The sequence below is a fragment of the Branchiostoma floridae genome, chromosome 11 (genome assembly GCF_000003815.2).
Source record: "Branchiostoma floridae strain S238N-H82 chromosome 11, Bfl_VNyyK, whole genome shotgun sequence".
Classification (NCBI taxonomy): Eukaryota; Metazoa; Chordata; class Leptocardii; order Amphioxiformes; family Branchiostomatidae; genus Branchiostoma; species Branchiostoma floridae.
This window is the reverse complement of record NC_049989.1, coordinates 1913243-1933111: the sequence shown is the minus strand read 5'-3', so window position 1 is coordinate 1933111 and position 19869 is coordinate 1913243. Positions and strand designations below refer to the sequence as shown.

Genomic DNA, 19869 nt, shown 5'->3' with positions numbered 1-19869 from the left:
TAATTTTTTTCCTTTCCTTGCAACAACAAGCTGAAAGTCTTGGCTTTTTCCATAGTTCAGTTACAAGCTTAACTTATATAAAGTCAAATTTGATCAACAATGTATCTTATTGACAAGAAAACGTTCAGCACTAATACCCCATTAACAGATAAGGTATATATACTTAGTTTCTTAGAAACAAAGTCTTACTGAGATAATGTGTATCCAAAGCAAATTATGGTTATTTATACTCTAATCTCATTAATATCAGCAATTGCCACAGTAATTATTTGGTGGTATCAACATTATATTGGAAATAGAAATATTCTTTCATAACTATTTATAATATTGACCATATTGGTCATATATGCAAGCAGCATTAACATTACATAAGGGGGTGGGAGATGAACCTTGGTAACGTAACACGTAGTTCAAATGGGTTGACAACAAGCAAAGTCTTTTGGTAAGGTCTAGGAAAATTCATATTGTATTTCTGACTAAAGCCCAGAAACATTTAGGGTTGGTAGGTAGGTAGGGGCTTCTTTTGGTTAAATTACTGCCAAACTGAAATGCATCAACAACAATGGTATTTTCAACATCTAATTGCAATTCTACAGGTACAAGTATCACAAGTATATTAATAAACTGAAAAAAGTATGTTTATTACATGCCATCTGTTCAAAGAGAAAGTCTCAATCTGTTAACAGAGCGTGAAATACAAGAAGTCTAATTTGATTTGAATTCTGTTTTCCTCAATCAGTTTGTCCCTTGACCCAAAGGCTTGGGATGGAAGGTTTTTGCTAGGGTCAGTTTGGTTACTGGAAACACATTTTTTTAAAACCTTGGCCTAAGATCTGAAGTAACTTATGATACATAGTTTCAAGACAACTTTCAACGTGAGCCCAACGTACATTATCACATTTGACTCTCCAAGTCGCACCTGACTTTGACCTCAATGTATCTGAAAGACGCAGGGACTAACTATTGTAAGTGCTTTGCCAAGCACTTCAGAAAGATGGTGAACATTTAGATTCAAGCTTCTATCCCTCCCCTTACTCCTGTAATTGTCTTATTTCCATTGACAAACATTTTTCAGTGGTATTTCAACCTACTCTATGAGCCTGCTGTGCTATGTGGAACGCATGTTGGCCTTCTTTATATACAAGAGGAGCTATTTGAGTAGTACTGTCTATAAAAGTGTGCTAGTTGCATTTTAAGCTCAGTAAAACAAGTCCATCAGATTTTTAGCCCCTTTAGCCATGCAGCAAAAAAATCCTGCAAATCAGATGTATATTTTAACTTTTATATTTTCACCCGGCTATCTTTCATAGACAATTTTACAGCAGACATCTGAAAGGACTTTTCCTGCACTACTGACAATTATATGTGGAAAAACACTTTCATCTTTCATTACACTTTCTCAAAAGCCCATTAGCCCAAGTTTAAAACGTACAAGTGGGGAACTGTTTTGAAGGGGAGAGACAAAATTTCCCGAACTGAAACTGCCAACAGCGCGACGTAAACTGAGCGGAATTACAAATTGCCTCATCTTATGGCATTAGTTTACCAGCAATAGACCAATTTTGACCCAATGTGAGAGTGACTGTGTGTCCCTCAAATCTTTGCACTTTTAAGTTTTCATTTTGAATTTCTACTTTTCAATGACGTTTTGTTGGAAGTGGGCAGGGCTATGGATCAATCTACTGCAAATTACCATGGGTAAAAAGTTTTCGTTTTTTGAAACCTTAATCTTACTGACAAAAATTCTGATCAATTAAACGTTGGTGCAAGAGTGAGAGCATAGGAGAGACAAGGTTGATAATAAGAGGTAAACAGTTGATTTCTCACATGGCACCAGTATTCCTTTTTTTTCTTTCTTCAACCATTGAAATGAACCCTTGACAAAAGTATACTTTCCATACCTACAATAATTACCGCAAAAGAATGATGACAAATTACATACTAATCTTAGCTAGTTGACCTCACCTTACACAAACAATGGATGGAAGTGTTGACTGTGGATCGTACCAAGAATGGTACATTCTACTGTGTGCTCAATTACTCCAAAATTGCAAAGAGAAATGGATTTCAGGTGAAATGCATACCATCCTTTTTTACACTATGGCTCAGTCAGCATGTCTGTATTCAGTTATCTAGACACATGCCTCCTTACTTGTATTTTGTTGGAGTTTCTTGAGTTATGAAATATTACAGGGCTCAAAACAGTCAACAATTTTCCTAACCTTTGAACAATTATTTACAGTTACTTACAAAAATTCTTCTTAAAGCTGCATAAAACTTTAGATATTTGTCATGTTTGAAACATATCATTCCTACCACTGTTAAACAGCACATTTTTGTTCTTTTTTTTCCAGAGATTTAGATACAAAACTTAACCTTCTGCTAAGACAGCTTTAGCTGAATACTATTTACTTACAATGTACATTATGGGTACAAGCCCAACTTTGGTTTGTGATGTTCAAACTGCGTCCAGATTGAAATGATGCTCAAAGCTACCTGTACAAGACATCAACTCACACAACAGTACTTCTGTATAGCGTTATGAGTACAAAAGCTCCCTCTATCTGTTATGACTAGTACTGCAAAATCGGTAGTTAAAACTTACATGGTAGTTCGTTTGCACATGAAAGCACTGACTTTCTGCCCCTTACATTGCATGGCAGAACCTTTGTTTCACATAGCTGAGAGAACGCCAATGACACCACAGAAATTCCCTTCAAATTGGCTGATTCCTCCCTTTCAATAGAGCGAAAACCAAGAAAGATTGTAGTGACTGGTACACCATCCCAAGCGATGAACGATAATTAAATCCATTGTCCTCTCCATAGCCACTTAAACTCTGCAGTAACTTGTCATAAAATGGTTATACTGGATCAAAGTTGCTTGCAAGTCAATTGTCCGCTTTTCTTCTCCAAATTTCACTTCTGAAGCTGTCGAACCTCTTGTACTTGCAGGCTCATGTATATGGTACATGTAAATGTAGTGTTGTCTAAAGATTTCCCTTCCAGTCTTTTTCATGGTCGGTTGCATGGATGGCCGTTTGTCAACTGCGATTAGCTAACAATACTGAACTATCTACTGTGGCCGGCTTGATTGGGCTAAAAACCCCACCTCTGTCTTTGATGGAAAAGAGCTGGGAACATTCCTGATTCGTTGTTCTTAGCGTTTAGTAAATGAAGTCAGCTGTTTTGGGAATCTATGAGTGACCACATTCAGCTGTGGTATTGCTGACTGCAAACGCGACTTTAATGCAGTCACCCAGAAACAATGTAACACTCGTTCCCTGTATTTCTTCTGAAGGAGATTGCAATGCTTTTTTTGAATGGCAATTTAGAAGCGCAGTCCATCTCCTCTCTGTTACCATAGCTACGCTGAAAGCCCACTCTTGTAGTACTGCACTTTTGTTGGATCTGGGAAAACAAGGAAGTAAAATGGATTTGTCAAATAAACATATTTTCATGAATTGTACAGCTGAGGTTGTATGCCCAAACAGGTACATGTACAGGTCCAAGGTGTAGATACACAGCCCTACGTATAGCCTATTGACTTGACTTTATTTAGATTCAAAATTAGCTTACTACATGCATACATTGCTGTACCAAAAAATGCAAACAATGTATCCCTACTGTCTTTTCAAAACACAAAACGTCAGCAGCTGTCCTGATTTAACAAGGATTTTATGCTATAGGCCATACAAAATGGATTAAGTATTGATAAAAATGTTACGTACCTTCTTGACACTGCTTAAAGGTTTGTTCCCATTCTAGAAAACAAAACAGAAATAGTTAGCACATGCATATCAATATATCTGCAAGGCTATGTAAATTTCAGAATATTCGACAGGACTTAATTTTCTTATTTGCACTGGTGCCTTTAAGCTGAAAATGTAGGTGCACAAAGAAATTTGGGAGCAAAACATAAAATTAAGTAGATATCTGCAAAACCTTAGTTGCAAGCCTTATTGCTTTTCTTCAGAGCTTGAATGTGCTATGTAAGTTACAGAAACCCTACACAAAATGGACCCAGGGAAAAGTTAGGTGTACAGCTCCAATTTAAGTGCACTAAAGTGATCATTTACCCACTATTCTAAACCATCGATCAGTGCTTCCCTTACCTCTGTACAAGTAGTTGGCAGCCTCCTGAAAGTTGTACGTTATTTCCTCCGGTACAGAGGGAACGACGGGGGGCCTCTCCACGTGCACCCCAGGGTCCTCTTTGTGTGAACAGTTCCCTTTGGTCATGTCTACGTTTCTTACAGCAGCATTGTCCATCATCACTACACCTATACTACCTGGCAAGACGGTATTCCCAAGTCCAAACTCGTACTGGGGCACCTCCGGGGGAGTGAGGGAGAAATCCCTGCTCACCCGGACGTGAAGCTTGCCCCCGTCCCCCTGGCCTCCGGCTGGCATGTTCTGCCCCGATTGATTACTACCTCGAATTGCACTGTCCGCGTTAACGTTGGGCCCGTCGAACACCTCCGACGGCGAGAGGAACTGAAATGGACTGTTTTCAAAGTTGAGAAGGATGGCCTGGAGGGACGTCTCCTCCTTCCCTTGAGTCTTGCACTCCTCCGAGCACGACACCGCTCCGAGGGGAGTGGCGCGAGTGCACACCTTCCTTGCATAGGCTTCGGGGGGCCCAGCCATCGCAGGACCCTTGCCTTCTGCAGGATCGACCTTTCCTGTCCCTTTGTTCTGTGTAACGTTCTTCTCCATATTGGCAGCACTTGGATGGGGGTACCCCTCTCCCTCCTGGCTTTTGGCATTATCGTGTGTCCCCCCAACGTCCTGGGGCAGGTTCGCCACAGTCTCCTCTTCCTTCGGACATATTTCAACCACCGGTAATCCGTTTGGCACTATCGCATCTCCAACGCTTCCCTCTGGCAAGACTATGTTCCCACTCCCCTCTCCGTCCATGGAGTCTTTGTTGTTCAAGCCGGGATCCCCGTCTCGAAATTTCTCAAGCCCTGCTTTTAGTTTGCTAGCGTAGGTCATTCCCCCTCCCCAAGGACTCGATGCGGACTGTCCTACAGACTTGGTGCCATCTTGCATAGTTCCCGGATTGAGAGGAATATCTGTAGAATTTTGCTGCTGTGCACTCATGAGCTCGCTTCCGATTCTCGCGGCATTCCCCTTGACCATGTCCTTCGATAGTCCGTTACTGGTAAGAGTTAATTTTTCTGAAGTGTTTTCTGGATTTTGTGCTTTTTCTATAACAACGGGATCTGTCTCCTTCTTTTCGGGATTAGAAGCGTTACTCTTACCACTGTCGATTGAGTTGGAGCTAGCCCCATCTTGACTGTTTATGGTCCCACTGTCACTGTCTATAGAACATTCTGATGAGGCAGACTTTAAGGCACCCACAGACTGTTGCTTTCCACCTGGAGGAATACAGAAGTAAACTGTTAGAACAGCAGATTCTGAAATACATACAGTTGGTTCAACTGTTAGTTGTTATTCATTCATTTCATGTTAGCTGATTGGCTATTTCCTACAGTGCCCTGCCCAAACTGCTCAGGGCCCCTGCCCTAACTAGAGTAGAGGCTATAAAATCAAGTGGGGTACCACTTTCTTGTCATTATGATGAAGACTTTGGAATAAAAAGGAAGACAATGGTAAATCATGTCTCAGCCGTCATCTTACTGATGCCTAATTGACTATGTCATTCATTCAATAGACCTATAGACCAGATTGGTCTCTCTTCAGAGATTAGCCTTTCCCTGGCACTTTCTATCTGATCTACTTGAAATTGTACTTTGCAAACTTATCTTGTACAAAATATCATAAGCTATAATATCAATTACTAAAATTAGTAAATAGGTTCAAAAGGTCTGCATATGTAAGTGTAAATTATGATAGTAACACACTCTATGCAATACACATGTAAACAATTTCATAAAATAATCTAATTTATTTAAAGAAAAATACATGATAAAGGACAGATGTTAAGTTTGCAACCAGGAACCAAAGAAAGTCACATTCACACACACTCACAGTCACAATGTCTAAAAATTTGATGTTACATGGATAAGATACCAATAAACTGTTCAGGGTACTATTTATTTCAAAGTAACAAAATGCCAGCAATTCTAGGCTTGCTATGCCAAGAAAATTATGTCAGTTTGAAAAATGTTGAAGATGTATTACTACTAGTATCAAAGACCAATGTAGAAGACTACTAAAAGAGCATAATAAATCTTATGACAGAATGCAAAGGTGAAAGGTTAAAAGGACGTTCTTATAATGACCATGAACTTGTGAAGTTGGACAGTACATAATGTTCCTGAGATCTAGCTGCCACACGAGGGGACTCACTTTTATTAGCCTTCTTCTTCTTTTTCTTCTTTTTGCGACCGCCTTGCGAAACACTACTTCTTCTGCTGCCACTAGACTCATACTGCCTGTCATCATCTTTTCCACTGTCCAGGGAACCTCGGCGTTCCAGCCCCGTAGTAGGGATTGCATCAAGTGAACTATCTCCTTCTTTAGTCTCTCCTTTATTCAATAGAGCCATTGCAGAATTCGTAATACTGGTAGCATCCGGAGGGTATCCGAACGGGGGCTTCTCGCTTTCCCTGTTTTCCCACATTTTCCTTAGCTGCTCGCTTGAAGCTTTCAGTTTCTCCGCCGTTTTGTACAGCTGCGAAAGGGATGGAAGCGTAGCACGGGTGGATACAGGGTATTTAGAGGTGGCGGACAACTCTTTTTCTTCCTTGTCTTGGCCGTCGGCGCCACACCCGCCTTCTTGAATCACCGTTAACTCTGTGGTAGCTGACTGAAGAGCTGCAAGTGCTGATGTTGTCTTTGCTATCTGTTCTAGGACGCCGATCTTTGCATGCTTCAGGGCTTGCCCACAAGTCCCTGTGCCCCTCTGGCCCTGGTTATCCGTATTGTTACTTGCCGTGGACGCTGAGCTACAACCCGGGCTCGCACGTTTTTGTAGGCGACGCTTGCGTTGATAATATTCCTCAGGAAGGTCAACCGACGGACCGTCGTCCTCACACGGACCAGCGCCAGGCTGATCGACCGACGATGAGGAGGACAGGGATTGTTTGACAAGCCTGAATTCCTGCTGAAAGTATTCCTCGGGGAGTTCGGACAACTCTCGAGCACGTTCCTTGATGTGATCTACCTAGTGAAGACAGAACGGTGGCATGTAAAGATGTGCACCCACACCCCCGCCAAACTCAACACTGCAAACACCACACCAGGAAAGCTGGGAGGGAAAACAGGAGAAAAAACAGAGAACAAGAGTCACTCCTTATAATTGTGAGAGGAACGAGGTGAAAAATCAAATACAGGACAGATCTGTTCAAGCTTCATTTCAATGCATCATAGCACCATTATACTAGTGTAGGTACATACAGATGTAGTTAAGTCTGTGCATGCAATTACATACATTGTGACAATATATGTCTGTGCTTTTCCGTAGACTGCATCAATATCTTTATTCTTAAAATCCTTAAGAAAATAGCCTTTTCAACTGTCTGACTATAACACATGTTCCTGCCTTGCATCACTTACAGGAAATATAAACACATATCAATAGAAAAAAGTTCTGCAGAAAGTTATACAAATACAACTTGAAAGGTATATATATAGATATATGTAGATACCACATGACATGACAAAATTATTTTTTCTTTCATGTTTGAACGTTTGAAGATCTTGATATGTTTTTAGTCTCGACTCATTATATCCAGCTACAGTACATGTATGTGGATTGTGATGTATAGTTTTAATGGTATTAGATATACAGGGACTTGACAAACTCTACTTAAGGCACTTGAACTCAATTCTGTTTGAGATCTTCCAGCAGCCATTCATCAGTTCCAGGCAACAAATCAAGGAACCCAGTCTACCCCCTGAGATGTTCATCATCAACTATACCCTGTTACATGCACCAGATGTCTTTTTTGTACTGTTCTTTTGCAGTTGTTGTAGTAGAATAGTGAGTCATACAATGGAAACACATATTCAATGTGTCGTGAATTCAAGATGAGAAGTTGCCACGAAAATTGCAAAAAAAAACAAGATGTTCATCATCAACTATACCCTGTTACATGCACCAGATGTCTTTTCGCACTTCGTTCTTTTCATTTGTTGTAGTGGAATAGTGAGTCATACAATGGAAACGCATATTCAATGTCACATTTCTTGAATTCAAGGTGGAGAAGTCTCCATGAAAACTGCAAAAGTTACGCCAAATTTGTAAATGAACACCATGCAACACTAAAACCATTTTCTACCTTATTTACTGGAAATGTATTCAAGTTTGCAGGGATTTACTTTCAAGGTAGTTGGAAAAATGGAGTGTTCAAAGTGACTTTAAGTTCGCTGTAGTACCATAGACTGCAGTCTCATACTATAATGAAAAAATGTTCGTGGTGGTTTTAAGTTCGCGGTAAAGTGGTCACCGCAAAAAATGCGAACATAAAACCACCTCGAACATTTTTACATTTACAGTACTTTACTTAGTTGCTTGTATTACTAGTATGTATTTCTTTGGTTTGTTGTATAATACTTTTACCTTTGATGTATTTAAGTTTCATTTGAAGCTTTGTTTTATGTTTATTTGTGCAGGGCTCAGATCTTTAGAGCGACTGAAGTTGTCACGAAAACTACAAAAATTTGCACTGTGCACCAATCAACACTGAAAGTGAAACAGTTTTACAGTTCTGCTGGCCTGAGAACGACCAACTATGAATTCAAACTTGTAGTGAGCCGTCAGGTAATAATGGCTATCCAGATCTTTAGAGCAACGGGTTGCTCTGCTGATGCAATCGTCGATTGAGGCACTGCAAAGTAATTTGCCTGTCAGATGACCTTTGCAGCTACAGCAGCCCGGCAGGGGGCAAGCCTGGGCCAGGGTATAAAGACAGAATATTTAAAGCCTTGCTTATAGTTATATCAGACAAGCATGCTCAACGTTATGGGGTTATGCAGGAAAAACACTTAAAAAAAGAAGTCTCATTGAAACAAGGTAATTGTGTCTTCTTAATTCTAAGATCAATCACTGTGTTTTCTTAATTTCAAGATCAATCTCACACAGCAGTGTCTGTATTTGCCCGGATTTTCAGGGCTTGAAATACTGGATGCATATGCACTTTTATGCACCCAAAATTGGAGCTGTGTACTTAATTTTGGAAGGTGCGTGCACTAGTGCACCTAGAATAGATATCTATGTTAGTACAGCGTATATTGGGTTATGTACACAAAGGCACTATTACATTTTATACTGTATAATATTCTTGGCATTCTGGTGTCAGAAATAATGAAACCTTTGTCGTATTACTTGTTTAAGACTGTGATGTTAATTAGCTGTAGAATTTTAGGAAGTACTATTTGTAATTAGTTTTTGCTAACAATAAATGAATAATTGTAACATTCTAGTCTACTTAATTTTGTTTAAAAATAAAATGCTGAGTCAAAAGTTTTTTGTATATCTCGATTTTTAGGTTAGGTGCATGAGTGCACCAATTCCCAAAAATTAATATCGAACCCTAATCTATATTGAATTGACTGAACAATCTCGTGTAAGCTCAGAAATATTGTCTTTTACCAAATAAAAGAAAACATTTCTAAGCTTTTAATAAAAGACAACATTTCTGAGCTAACACAAGATTGTTCACTACAATTTTTTACCATGTATCAATCATTAAGACTTACAATATTTCATCTTAATTTAAGCTATGCACTTCTGCCCAAAGCACTTACAAACAAAAACAGTGATAACTCCTTTAAATGATGTTTTATCTTTCAACATTTATTCTTTTCGTTGATAGAAAAATGATTAATATCCATCCTTTTGATGTTGACAACCTAAATAAATCCCTCATAATACAGATTTATGTACTATATCAATATACAACATCCTGAAAGCAAGCTAAGGTATTCAAATGGGGCACAACAGATTTCTATAATCTCTGTGCATGTACGTGTATATGAAGAATGTACATATAGATGTTACATCCCCATAAATTGTGGCAAATTTATCATGGTTCATTTAACAAGCACACATACAGCAAAAGAGTGGTTCAAAGTTAGTAACACTAAGCTAAACAAACACTTTCTTATTAGTGACACTGAAAACAAAGTCTCCCTCTCTTTCAAAAATTTATAACTTTTTATCAGCACTTCAATGCTAAGTGTGCACCTGGATGTTCCATCAAACACATGGCACCCTAACCTAAGGCAATCATACTATCTATATGCATACAGAAATTAAAGTCTTCATACTTGCAGCACACAGAGTCCATACGTATGCCTATCCTTGTTGAATACTTCTGTTCATGTGTTCATGACTAACTACTATAAATTTTTGCAGTGGTTTTATTTTCATGGTGACATCTCCACTGTAAATTGATGACACTTCATATATGTTTATCCAATGTGGAAGTATTGTGTACAGAATTGTTTCAACCTCAAAATGAAAAGAATGCATAAACCTCCTTCCCCTTCTACCACGAAATTAAGTCGCAGCAAAAATAAGTGAATTTTAAGCAAGTTTTAACAGATCAAGTTTTCAGACGCATGATAAAAAAACTTAGGTTTGAGTTTTGTGACAGTCATAAACTGAGTGGTCAGCTGGTTTCAAAGCTTTCAAAAATATTTCTGGAATAGAAAACTTTTATTCAAGCAGCATACTAGTATACATGCACCTGAAACAGGAGCAATTTCCGAGAAGGCTTCAATGTGGTTGTTATAAAATCAATTCAGTGGTAAATTGAATCAGAGATAGACAAATAAATGACCCATTTGTAATGTCAGATCTTATACTAGTTATAGTGCTCTCCGAACCTATATTTGAATCCATGCGTGGGTGTCGAAGTATTGGCATTGCAAGCAGATCAAGATAAATTCTTTTGCCAAAATCAAAATGATAAGGCCAGAGATTCAAACTTGCTGTATCAGACTTGTGCTTGAGTACCTAGAAAGCTTCATGTATAGCCATTTACGGCCAAATGTGGCATGTTAACAAATTCATTTTGTCACATTTATGAGACTATATTAACATGCATGTTTATTGTACTTTGTAGCAATATGTTGTTTTAACTGACACAAAACATCCCTTTGTAACATAACGTAAAACAAAATTCTGACACATATCGGTGGAAGGACGGCTATAACTTTAGTATAAAGTCAATCTAACTTATAAACATATCACTTACACTAATTCAGAATTTAAAGAACTGTATGCTTACAAAGATAATTTTTAGACATCCAGGTGAACAATATTCAAAGACAATTCAATCTCTACAGAGTGAACTGACAGAACTGGCGTGTTCCACAGGGCAAATTGTATTTCAAAACCATACATGTTTTTGAGGACAATTTGTATCTAAAATTATCAATCTAGGCTGAATTCCAAAAAAGATAATCTACCGAACATTCAACATTTCTATTTCCAGCACAGTAGAAAACCTCAAACCAAACCATCTGCTCATCAACCACATGTTGACACAACAATAAACACTAAAATCCAATTTCGAATAAAGGAAAATGCTCTCAACAATAAACACAATATCATTAGGACTCATATCAATATCATAATTTGCCAACAAAGCACGAGGAATATCAATAGATCATAATCATATGCGGTGGCACAACTAGCACGTTAAGACTCAGAGTGCACTCAACTGCGGACGATATAAAATTTACATATGCCTTCACAGGTCTATAGTGAGCCATGTTGTGACCTGTGTATCATGCAAAGTGTCGACCGTTTCTGGAACCTTCACTAACTGACACGTCAGAGTGCTCTTCCACTTCGAAATCTTGACCCTCCAAGCGCCAACAACTTGACCTGACCGAAAGGTGGAGGCTTTATATCCGTATCTTTTTTTCCCGCGCCGCCCCATCATGATTTGATGGTGAATCATGACGAGATATCGTTCGACTTTGGTCAGAAAGCGCCATGGAAGAGCGTACCTCCCACTCACACATGTGGCGCGTCTTTGCGCACAGAAAAACGCACTTTTCTCACCCTATATCCCTTCCACTAAGTGTATGCGAGCAAATCTGAGACAATATCACAGAGAAGAAGGAAATTTTAGTGTCAAACGACGGAAAACGACGACGGAAAGCGTGCCGTAACGATCGCAATGTCAAGAATTTTGCACTGTCAGGTGGATGCTCCGGCCGGTAGAGGGCCGGCGAAACCCACCGCTTCCTTACCTCATCAAGGGGCATTTCCTGAGGAATAACAGTGTCGTAAACTTCTAGGAACTTCTCTGCATCTTCTTGTCGAAGTGCATCAGCTAACATAAACGCTATATGCCTTTCTTTAGGGCCTTTTCCCACTGAATTCATGTCCATTTTCCAAAGACAGGAGCGCCATAGTTACTCTTGTTATTTGGCTTCTGCGCATGCGCTCGCACTGCATGACGGGGAATCTGAGGGCAGGAAAACCACAAATTTTCTCACCAACAATTTTGAAAGTGCAAAAAAATACTCTTTTTTATCATAAAAATATACATCTATCGTGTGAATGACAGTGGTTTTTGATATGGGTTCGATATGATATATTTCTGTGCTCCCGAAAGGTGAAAGGTTGTGGGAGGAGAGCAACAACAAGTGATGTCAGTGGATGAGGCCGGCTGAAGGCAGCAGAAGCTAGTTGTCTGTGCAGGGGTTCCTTCTCCATCTTCCTCCTCCTTGTCTCCTCCATCTCTCCAGCATCAGTACCAACATCATGCCTGATCAGCCAAAGGAGAACATCTTTCTTTTTGTCCCTAATCTTATAGGTAGGTTGAACAAAAGAAAATGGGTCATGATAAATTTTTCTTGCAGTCAAATATTTTACTGTCTGCCATAGTGCCATTGTCAAAGATGCAGATGCGGAAAGTGATGGATGCAGCAAAATTTATGTGATCAAGGAGATTCATTGATGTGACATGATGTGGGTGATTCTAGCCTGTTTATCAATTCTGAAAGCTTCTTTTCTGTCTAACGCTTACATAGTAATCTTTGAATATGAACCATCCGGGAATACCGTTTATAATACTTTTTGAAAAATTATATGCTAGTTGTCGTGGTAGAAGTTATCATTTGCCTTACTTATACCATAGTCTATCATCAGCAATTTTCTCCATTTTCCTTTGAAGGTGACTTGTTGAATCTGGTTCCAAATCTCCAATTAACGTGTAATTAGTAATTGACAATTTGGAAATGGATTGAATTAATGGCTGTTTATTCCACACAAATTAGCACTTTGCCACATGCTCACAGTCTTGGTGACCTGGAGACTCCCAACCTTATCTGAAAGAGCAAACATAAAATATATTTTTATGCATGATATTTTTATGCATTGGGATGTTTTTGATATGACACAACAATTTTTCTTGGCTCTGATAATTCAATTTGTATCTCATGTTTGTTAATCAATTCTTGAAATGCAAGCTTGACCTTCGTCTTGCCAACAAGTATACCCATAATTACCAAATAATCAAATATCCTCACAATCCCATCAGAGGTTTTTGAGTTATTGTTGACAGAGATGGACAGACACACAGACACATGCATACGCACAGACAAGACGATACCTCTGTTTTTCAGGGAGGTAATTGTGCTTGCATCTTATGTGTAATGTGAGCTTTGATCTCTTGTTCACCCTCCAGGATATGGCCGCATCATCTTGGCATTGGTGGCCTTCTATTATATGCCGTATGACCCTGTTATCGGCTCGATATGCTACATCACCAGTGGGATGCTGGATGCTGTGGATGGGTATGCTGCTCGCGCACTCAACCAATGTGAGTACTCTTTATATCTTTCATCAACAAATTTCTGTCTTAGACCTCTCCAAATTCTAAACTGATCAAGAGACAGGAGTTGGTTTTATGGCACGTTTGTTGCATTGAATGGTGGCTTGGACTAGCCTGGGTAGGCTTGGACACTAGATCTAGAAGTACTGAAGTCACCAGGTTTCATTCAGGCTAGAATATTATGTCGTCATTGGGAAAGGCACTTCACTTCACTTGACTTTCATCCCTCAACCCTGTTATGAAAATGGCTACCTGACTTGAGTTTTCAGTTGGGAAGGAGAGGGATCTGTGCCCTATACACAGTGGATAACAACCTACTGGTACCCTCCATACAGCAATATTGTAGTAACTAAGTCTATGCGCCACTATGTAGTGACGTCACTATTGAGTGACGTCAGTGTTAAGGGTCACGTGATCGCTCTCTTCCATCATGGCGTGATTGTACTTCACATGTGTGTGAATAAAGCTCCCTTTGAATCGAGTTGCATCGTGCCTCTGAGTCTCTCATCAGCACCTTCCTGCATCAATGTTGGCGTGGTGGCAGCGGCTGGGAAACGATACCCATGTCGAAACCCGAACTTTGTGCCTGGAGGAGTCGCAATAGAGGGAACGGGCCAATCGTAACCAAAAGGATGTAGCTACAACAATGGCGGACGTCCTCACTTGTGTAGGAGGGGTTCTGGCGTTTCACCTCCTTCGCGGAGACCCCGGTCGGAATTTACGCCGTGCCGTCTACACCTAATCCCTGCACCAGCTTCGCTGTAGACCCACAGAGGTTTCAATAGAAGTTGCAGGGAGCTTCGCTGTAGACCCACAGAGGTTTCAATAGAAGTTGCAGAAGTAGCCGCGGCTTATTTATCCGGCAACCCTTATTTTCCCGTTCCCCCGACCGAGTGTTTGCGGCGTCCATCAACAACAACATCCGCCATGTTTTCCTGGTTCACCCGACTTCGACCGAGACCGCCCACGGACTTTGCTACCGGAACTTTACCCGTAACTGTAACCTGTCATCTACTAATAAGAGGAGCATCAACCCACGGAACTGTAGCTGCCTGTAGGAACATCTCAACCAGTGAACACTGACTTTTCGTCTGCTACGAAGAGCGCTGAACACCGAGATCACGTCGCCCCACGCTGAACTGGGACAACTCACTAGCCAAACAGAACTCTGATCCATATCTTATCAGTAACCTTTTTGAGTATTACTATTGTATATTCTTACCCATGTTACGTTAATTTAGACGCTGTAATTCTCCGGTAACAGTGACACTTTATCTCATTCAACTGTCCCAATATTCTGACGTAATGTATTCACAACCTGAAGTTATTTGTTACATCATATTCTACAAACCTTACCTCATTAGTCAACGATCTCCTTCACGTACATTGTCATGTTACTTTCTCTTCACCGGTTCTAAATTTTCTATTTCTGTTAAACAGGGGAATCATGGATAATACTATTATAGTTCATGTCCGCTCTGCAGATTTATTACTAAAAATAGACAATATTGTCAGATTTATTCTGTTTCAATCAGAATCTTAAGGCAGAAAGAAGAAGAAATGGAAAAGAAGATAAATCACGCCACTATGTAGTGACGTCACTATTGAGTGACGTCAGTGTTAAGGGTCACGTGATCGCTCTCTTCCATCATGGCGTGATTGTACTTCACATGTGTGTGAATAAAGCTCCCTTTGAATCGAGTTGCATCGTGCCTCTGAGTCTCTCATCAGCACCTTCCTGCATCAATGTTGGCGATGGGCTACCATTTTAACTTTAGCACTATACATGTACATTGTGCATCTGTAGCCAGTCGTGTTGGTGCGATGCTGGACCAGTTGACAGACCGTGTGGGGACCTGCGGGCTGCTGATGGTGCTGTGCATGCTGTACCCCCGCTGGGCCATCGTCTTCCAGGTCAGCACAGCCCTGGACATCACCAGCCACTGGATACACTTCTACAGGTCAGATTCTGGTTTATTAAATTATTTGAAAGTTATGCTTTCGGTATTGTTAAGCTATGGATGGATCCTTTGTCCAGACAATGTTTTGCAGGTGGGTAAGGGTGAGGAAAACGAAGGTCAATTTCGATAATGGGCGTCCTAGTGTGTGGCAATGCCTCACTACAGGAAGCAACCCTACTCTTTTTGATATTAAAGCATGGTGGGTTCTTTAACATGCTAGAAGTGTGGCTGCATTAAAACATGGGACCTGCGGTCACCTGCCTATCCCTTTACATCGAAGCAATACAAGCAAGAGGAAGTCACTAACTGAAGCTCTTTTCACCTGAGTGAAGTGAGGAAGCAGATGTAATTTGTGCAAATATACTTTCCCAACATTTACTGTTTCATTGTGCATTTATGTCTTATACCTTCAGATTAATTAGAACGTACATATTACTTATTTGGTGAGATAAGCATTTCTACAGCATTGAAATCACTGTCGATCTGTGAAGCAAGAAGACAGCAGTGTGATCCCAATCAGATTGATTAGCACACAATACATAATGCATTGTTAAACCTCAGCATTCTACTTTACTGAATATAATGTGTCTTTGATGATGTCTCCCTGCAGTAGTACATCTCTGCTGAAGTCTGCCAGCCACAAGACTGTAGACTATGGCAGCTCTATCCTCAAGCTCTATTATACCTCACGGGTCAGTCTTTATTATACTACAGCTTTTTTTTTTCTAACAAGAAAATATATAGTACACACAGGTGATGCAACAGCTAATATCAACATCACCATCATCTCTCGATAAGCATAATTGTTCCCATATGATTCTTTGTATCAATGTTGATGGTGTGTTATACGTGATAGTACATGAAGTGCCAGTGCGCAGAATGACAACAAGAAATAAAACTTCTCCTATGGACTTCTGATGCTTGGTGGCAACTCATCTTATAGAAACTCATTGAAATTGATATGGAATGTACCTGATTGATGCAATACATGATAAGAATGCTTGTACTTGAGGATAAACTATGACAATAAATAGATATAGAAATATTGACATAATTTTGTACTGTACCCCACAGCCCTTGCTGTTCTTCATGTGTATGGGCAATGAGACTTGCTACACCATGCTATATCTGTGCTACTTCACTCCGGGACCATTCCGTAAGTCAAGTCAGCCATCATGAGATATCCACATCTATCTACTAGTATCAACCATGTTACCATTTACCCACTGTTTGATAATGCACGTTCATTTATTTCCACATGAACTTATTATCACAAAATTATACAAGGCAAAAAAAGTTTTTTTGTTGTTTCTGTGGAGAGGTGACTACAAAAATAAAAGCACTGCAAACAGTAGAAGATTTACAGTAGTAAAGGCTGTTTCAGAAATTCTGTCAATGTGTTCTTACAAAGTAGAAAAGTGAAGAGTGTATGCTTAAAATTAATGCATTTTGGTGAAGTCAAGTAATAAAAAGAGTTGCCTGGTAGCTGCAATAATTGATTACATTCAACAGTATTCAGAGGGCTTTAAGTTTTCCATGAATTTATTGGCAAATCATGACACTTTCTTCCTTACAAAACAATGTGGATTTGTTACCATATAATGTTACCATTCCTGTAGGTTGGGATATTTGTATAATGTATGTATGTATGTATGTATATCCATGGTTAGATTATACTGCTGCTGGGATCCCTGACGCAGGGGTAGGCAGCAGTCGGCCAGTCTTCACACTCCGCTTCCATGCGGCTCTGTCCAGTGGGTCGACCCCAGTTAGACCGCACACCTTCAAGTCCCTCCCAACACACTCCCTCCAGGTATAATAACTATTGGATGTGCATTTATTCCCCTACAGTGTTTCCATTCCTGGAGGTGGGGCTGTTTGACCTCCTGTTCTTCGTGTCCCTCCCTGTCGCCATCGCTAAGGCCTTCTGCAGCTGGCTGCAGCTGAAGGGAGCCATGTGTGCCATCGCTGACGTGGACGTTGAGGAGAGAAAACAGCTCAAAAATAACTAGTCAGGAGAAAATTTAATAAGAAGATTGAGGGTTAGAGTTGATCTTAAAGAAAGCAGCTCCAAAAGGAATTGTCAGGGAAAAAAAAACAATGTCTTGATCAGGGCTTACAGCTGAAGTGGTATTGCTAGCTTCATAATCTTTAATATCATCAAGCAATACAACAAAGGTTTTATCAATTTATTGGCACTTAAATGTTTAAGAATCAATAAGAGTATGTTTATGTTGTGTATCATCTACAAAGGTACCTGTAACCCTACACAAATATCTAGGTGCACCCACAGTCAACAATTAGGCAAGCAACGCCAAGTCTGGGTGCCCCAAAGTACTGTACATATGCAGCAAGTATTTAGAGCTCTGAGACTTGATGGTATTTTTATTTCAGCTGAATGAAGGAGATTCATAACAATCATTATCTGTGTGTTCATTGTATTCAAGTCTATTTGTTGTAGCACATGGCAAGAACTTAGTAACATATCTCTTGTAAAATACTCTGATGAAGAACATTGATGGGTAGTTTGGAGGCGAAAAGAAAAGGTATTTTTCAGAAGGTATTTTCCAGATTCTGCATGCATATAGAATAGTAACTATGACTCAACCCTCTCCCTGGACTTACATGTATCATAAAGGTGGAGTATGATGATTATTAGGTGGAGGGTTGTATGGTATGTGTACCTCTGTCTGTACATTAGACTTATCTGTGGAGCGAAAGATACTTCTGGAGCAGTTGCAAATGAGATTTTAAGTGCAGTGGAAGATGAAGAATCTATCAGTGAAAATGTGCAGTGATATTTTGGTATGTAATACCCTTGTGCCTAATGCTGGTGACCCTGTGTTTGTAAACAAATTGTGTCCATTGAGAATAGATGTATTTGAACCACGTGCACACAAACTGTTTTTGTCATAGGGAGATTTTGCTCGCTGTCTGTCATTTGAGTACATTGTAGGGGAGAAGCTGCTTTGGTATTTGCAGCTTTAATATCAGATGCAGTTCACTGTCCGGTCCGATTCAATATAGTAACAAAACAACATCAAGAGGAGTATGATCAAAATCTGACAGAGCTGGCCAATTTGAACAGAATAAGTGGAAGGATGGGGAGGAGAAGAGTTGAAAGTACTGGTCTGGATTGGCAAATGTTGTTAGAACAGTGTCTATTACAGTACTTACAGTAATCTTTTGCAAGCAAAATCCCCTCATTGAGGAAAGCAGTTTGTGAGGTTCAAATTTGTCTATTGAGCCATGTACAATCAAGTATGTTTGCATGCTATTCTATTGTTAAGTAACCTGTACTTTGTGTTGATATGTGGTAGAGTCAGGTTATGGTTTATTTTGTGTTAAGTGTGAGCTAATGCCTGACTGGGTATTGTCTAAGATATCAGTCAATTGTTGGACCAATCACAATGGAAGATTACTATAATGATGTTTGATAAGTTTTGGTTATTCCAAAGATCATGCATAATCATTTTAAGTGGGTAGTAGTTGTAATTACATTATATCGTGGACATGTACCAAGTGTTCATTTTCTTAATTTGTCTTGCTCTCTCTTAAATCAGACATTTTAGTAAATTTATCACTTAACCTCCAAAGGCTTTTCTTGCCTAGATCCATCTTTAATAATCTCCAAGCTGTGTTAAGTACTGAAGTTATGAATGAATTGCTGAGATGCACAGGGGAAAACCCTAGACTTGGGCCAATTCCAAATCCATTTTCTGTCAACTTTTTGGGACCTTTCTGGTCCCTTTGACCCATCTTCAGTCTGTTCCCAATTGCAGAACTGCAGATACACATCAATACAAACAAACATACAGACTGATTATAATACCTTCGTTATGATGGAGGTAAAAAGAATACAGGAGCGTTGCTGAAGGTCCCTTGTTGACACAACGGCAAGGTCAGCACCACGGTCAGGTTTGGCCCTTCCTCCTCAAATAGACCAATCCCATATTCTGCCCACCCATCTCCCTTTGAACAATTTATAACGTTAGATCCTAAGTGAAAACAAATGCAAATACTTGACAGACATCAATCATCTCTCATTGGTCAAACTGATAACTGATGGACAGTCAGGAATGTTGATTATGTGGATGACATTCGCATGGGCATCAGTTTTCGTCCAATTCCTCCCCCAAT

At 39.8% G+C, this 19869-nt stretch overlaps 2 protein-coding genes across 2 annotated transcripts; one reads left to right on the top strand and one right to left on the bottom strand.

Annotated features, from left to right (window-relative positions):
• Positions 1-1626: 1626 nt before the first annotated feature.
• On the bottom strand, positions 1627-12468 carry LOC118426352. The gene is made up of 5 exons (XM_035835681.1): positions 12180-12468; positions 6318-7134; positions 4115-5383; positions 3731-3763; positions 1627-3410 (listed from the first exon to the last, which is right to left on the bottom strand). Exons 1-5 carry the CDS (start codon positions 12318-12320, stop codon positions 3367-3369), a joined length of 2304 nt encoding a protein of 767 aa, XP_035691574.1. The 5' UTR covers positions 12321-12468; the 3' UTR covers positions 1627-3366.
• A 57-nt stretch (positions 12469-12525) lies between these two features.
• LOC118426353 (CDP-diacylglycerol--inositol 3-phosphatidyltransferase-like) lies at positions 12526-19247 on the top strand. The gene is made up of 6 exons (XM_035835682.1): positions 12526-12748; positions 13622-13756; positions 15576-15729; positions 16340-16421; positions 16804-16885; positions 17581-19247. The coding sequence occupies exons 1-6, from the start codon at positions 12697-12699 to the stop codon at positions 17739-17741; spliced, it is 666 nt and encodes a 221-aa protein (XP_035691575.1). The 5' UTR covers positions 12526-12696; the 3' UTR covers positions 17742-19247.
• Positions 19248-19869: the final 622 nt, after the last annotated feature.

Bases quoted from the DNA above. Each gene is read 5' to 3' on its own strand.
- LOC118426352 (XM_035835681.1), bottom strand. From the start codon at position 12,320: ATGGACATGAATTCAGTGGGAAAAGGCCCTAAAGAAAGGCATATAGCG. The intron at 7,135-12,179 runs GTAAGGAAGCGG...TGTCTTCACTAG, and splicing joins AGGAAATGCCCCTTGATGAG to GTAGATCACATCAAGGAACG. The intron at 5,384-6,317 runs GTGAGTCCCCTC...GTATTCCTCCAG, and splicing joins GAAGAAGAAGGCTAATAAAA to GTGGAAAGCAACAGTCTGTG.
- LOC118426353 (XM_035835682.1), top strand. From the start codon at position 12,697: ATGCCTGATCAGCCAAAGGAGAACATCTTTCTTTTTGTCCCTAATCTT. The intron at 12,749-13,621 runs GTAGGTTGAACA...TTCACCCTCCAG, and splicing joins TTTTGTCCCTAATCTTATAG to GATATGGCCGCATCATCTTG. The intron at 13,757-15,575 runs GTGAGTACTCTT...GTGCATCTGTAG, and splicing joins TGCTCGCGCACTCAACCAAT to CCAGTCGTGTTGGTGCGATG.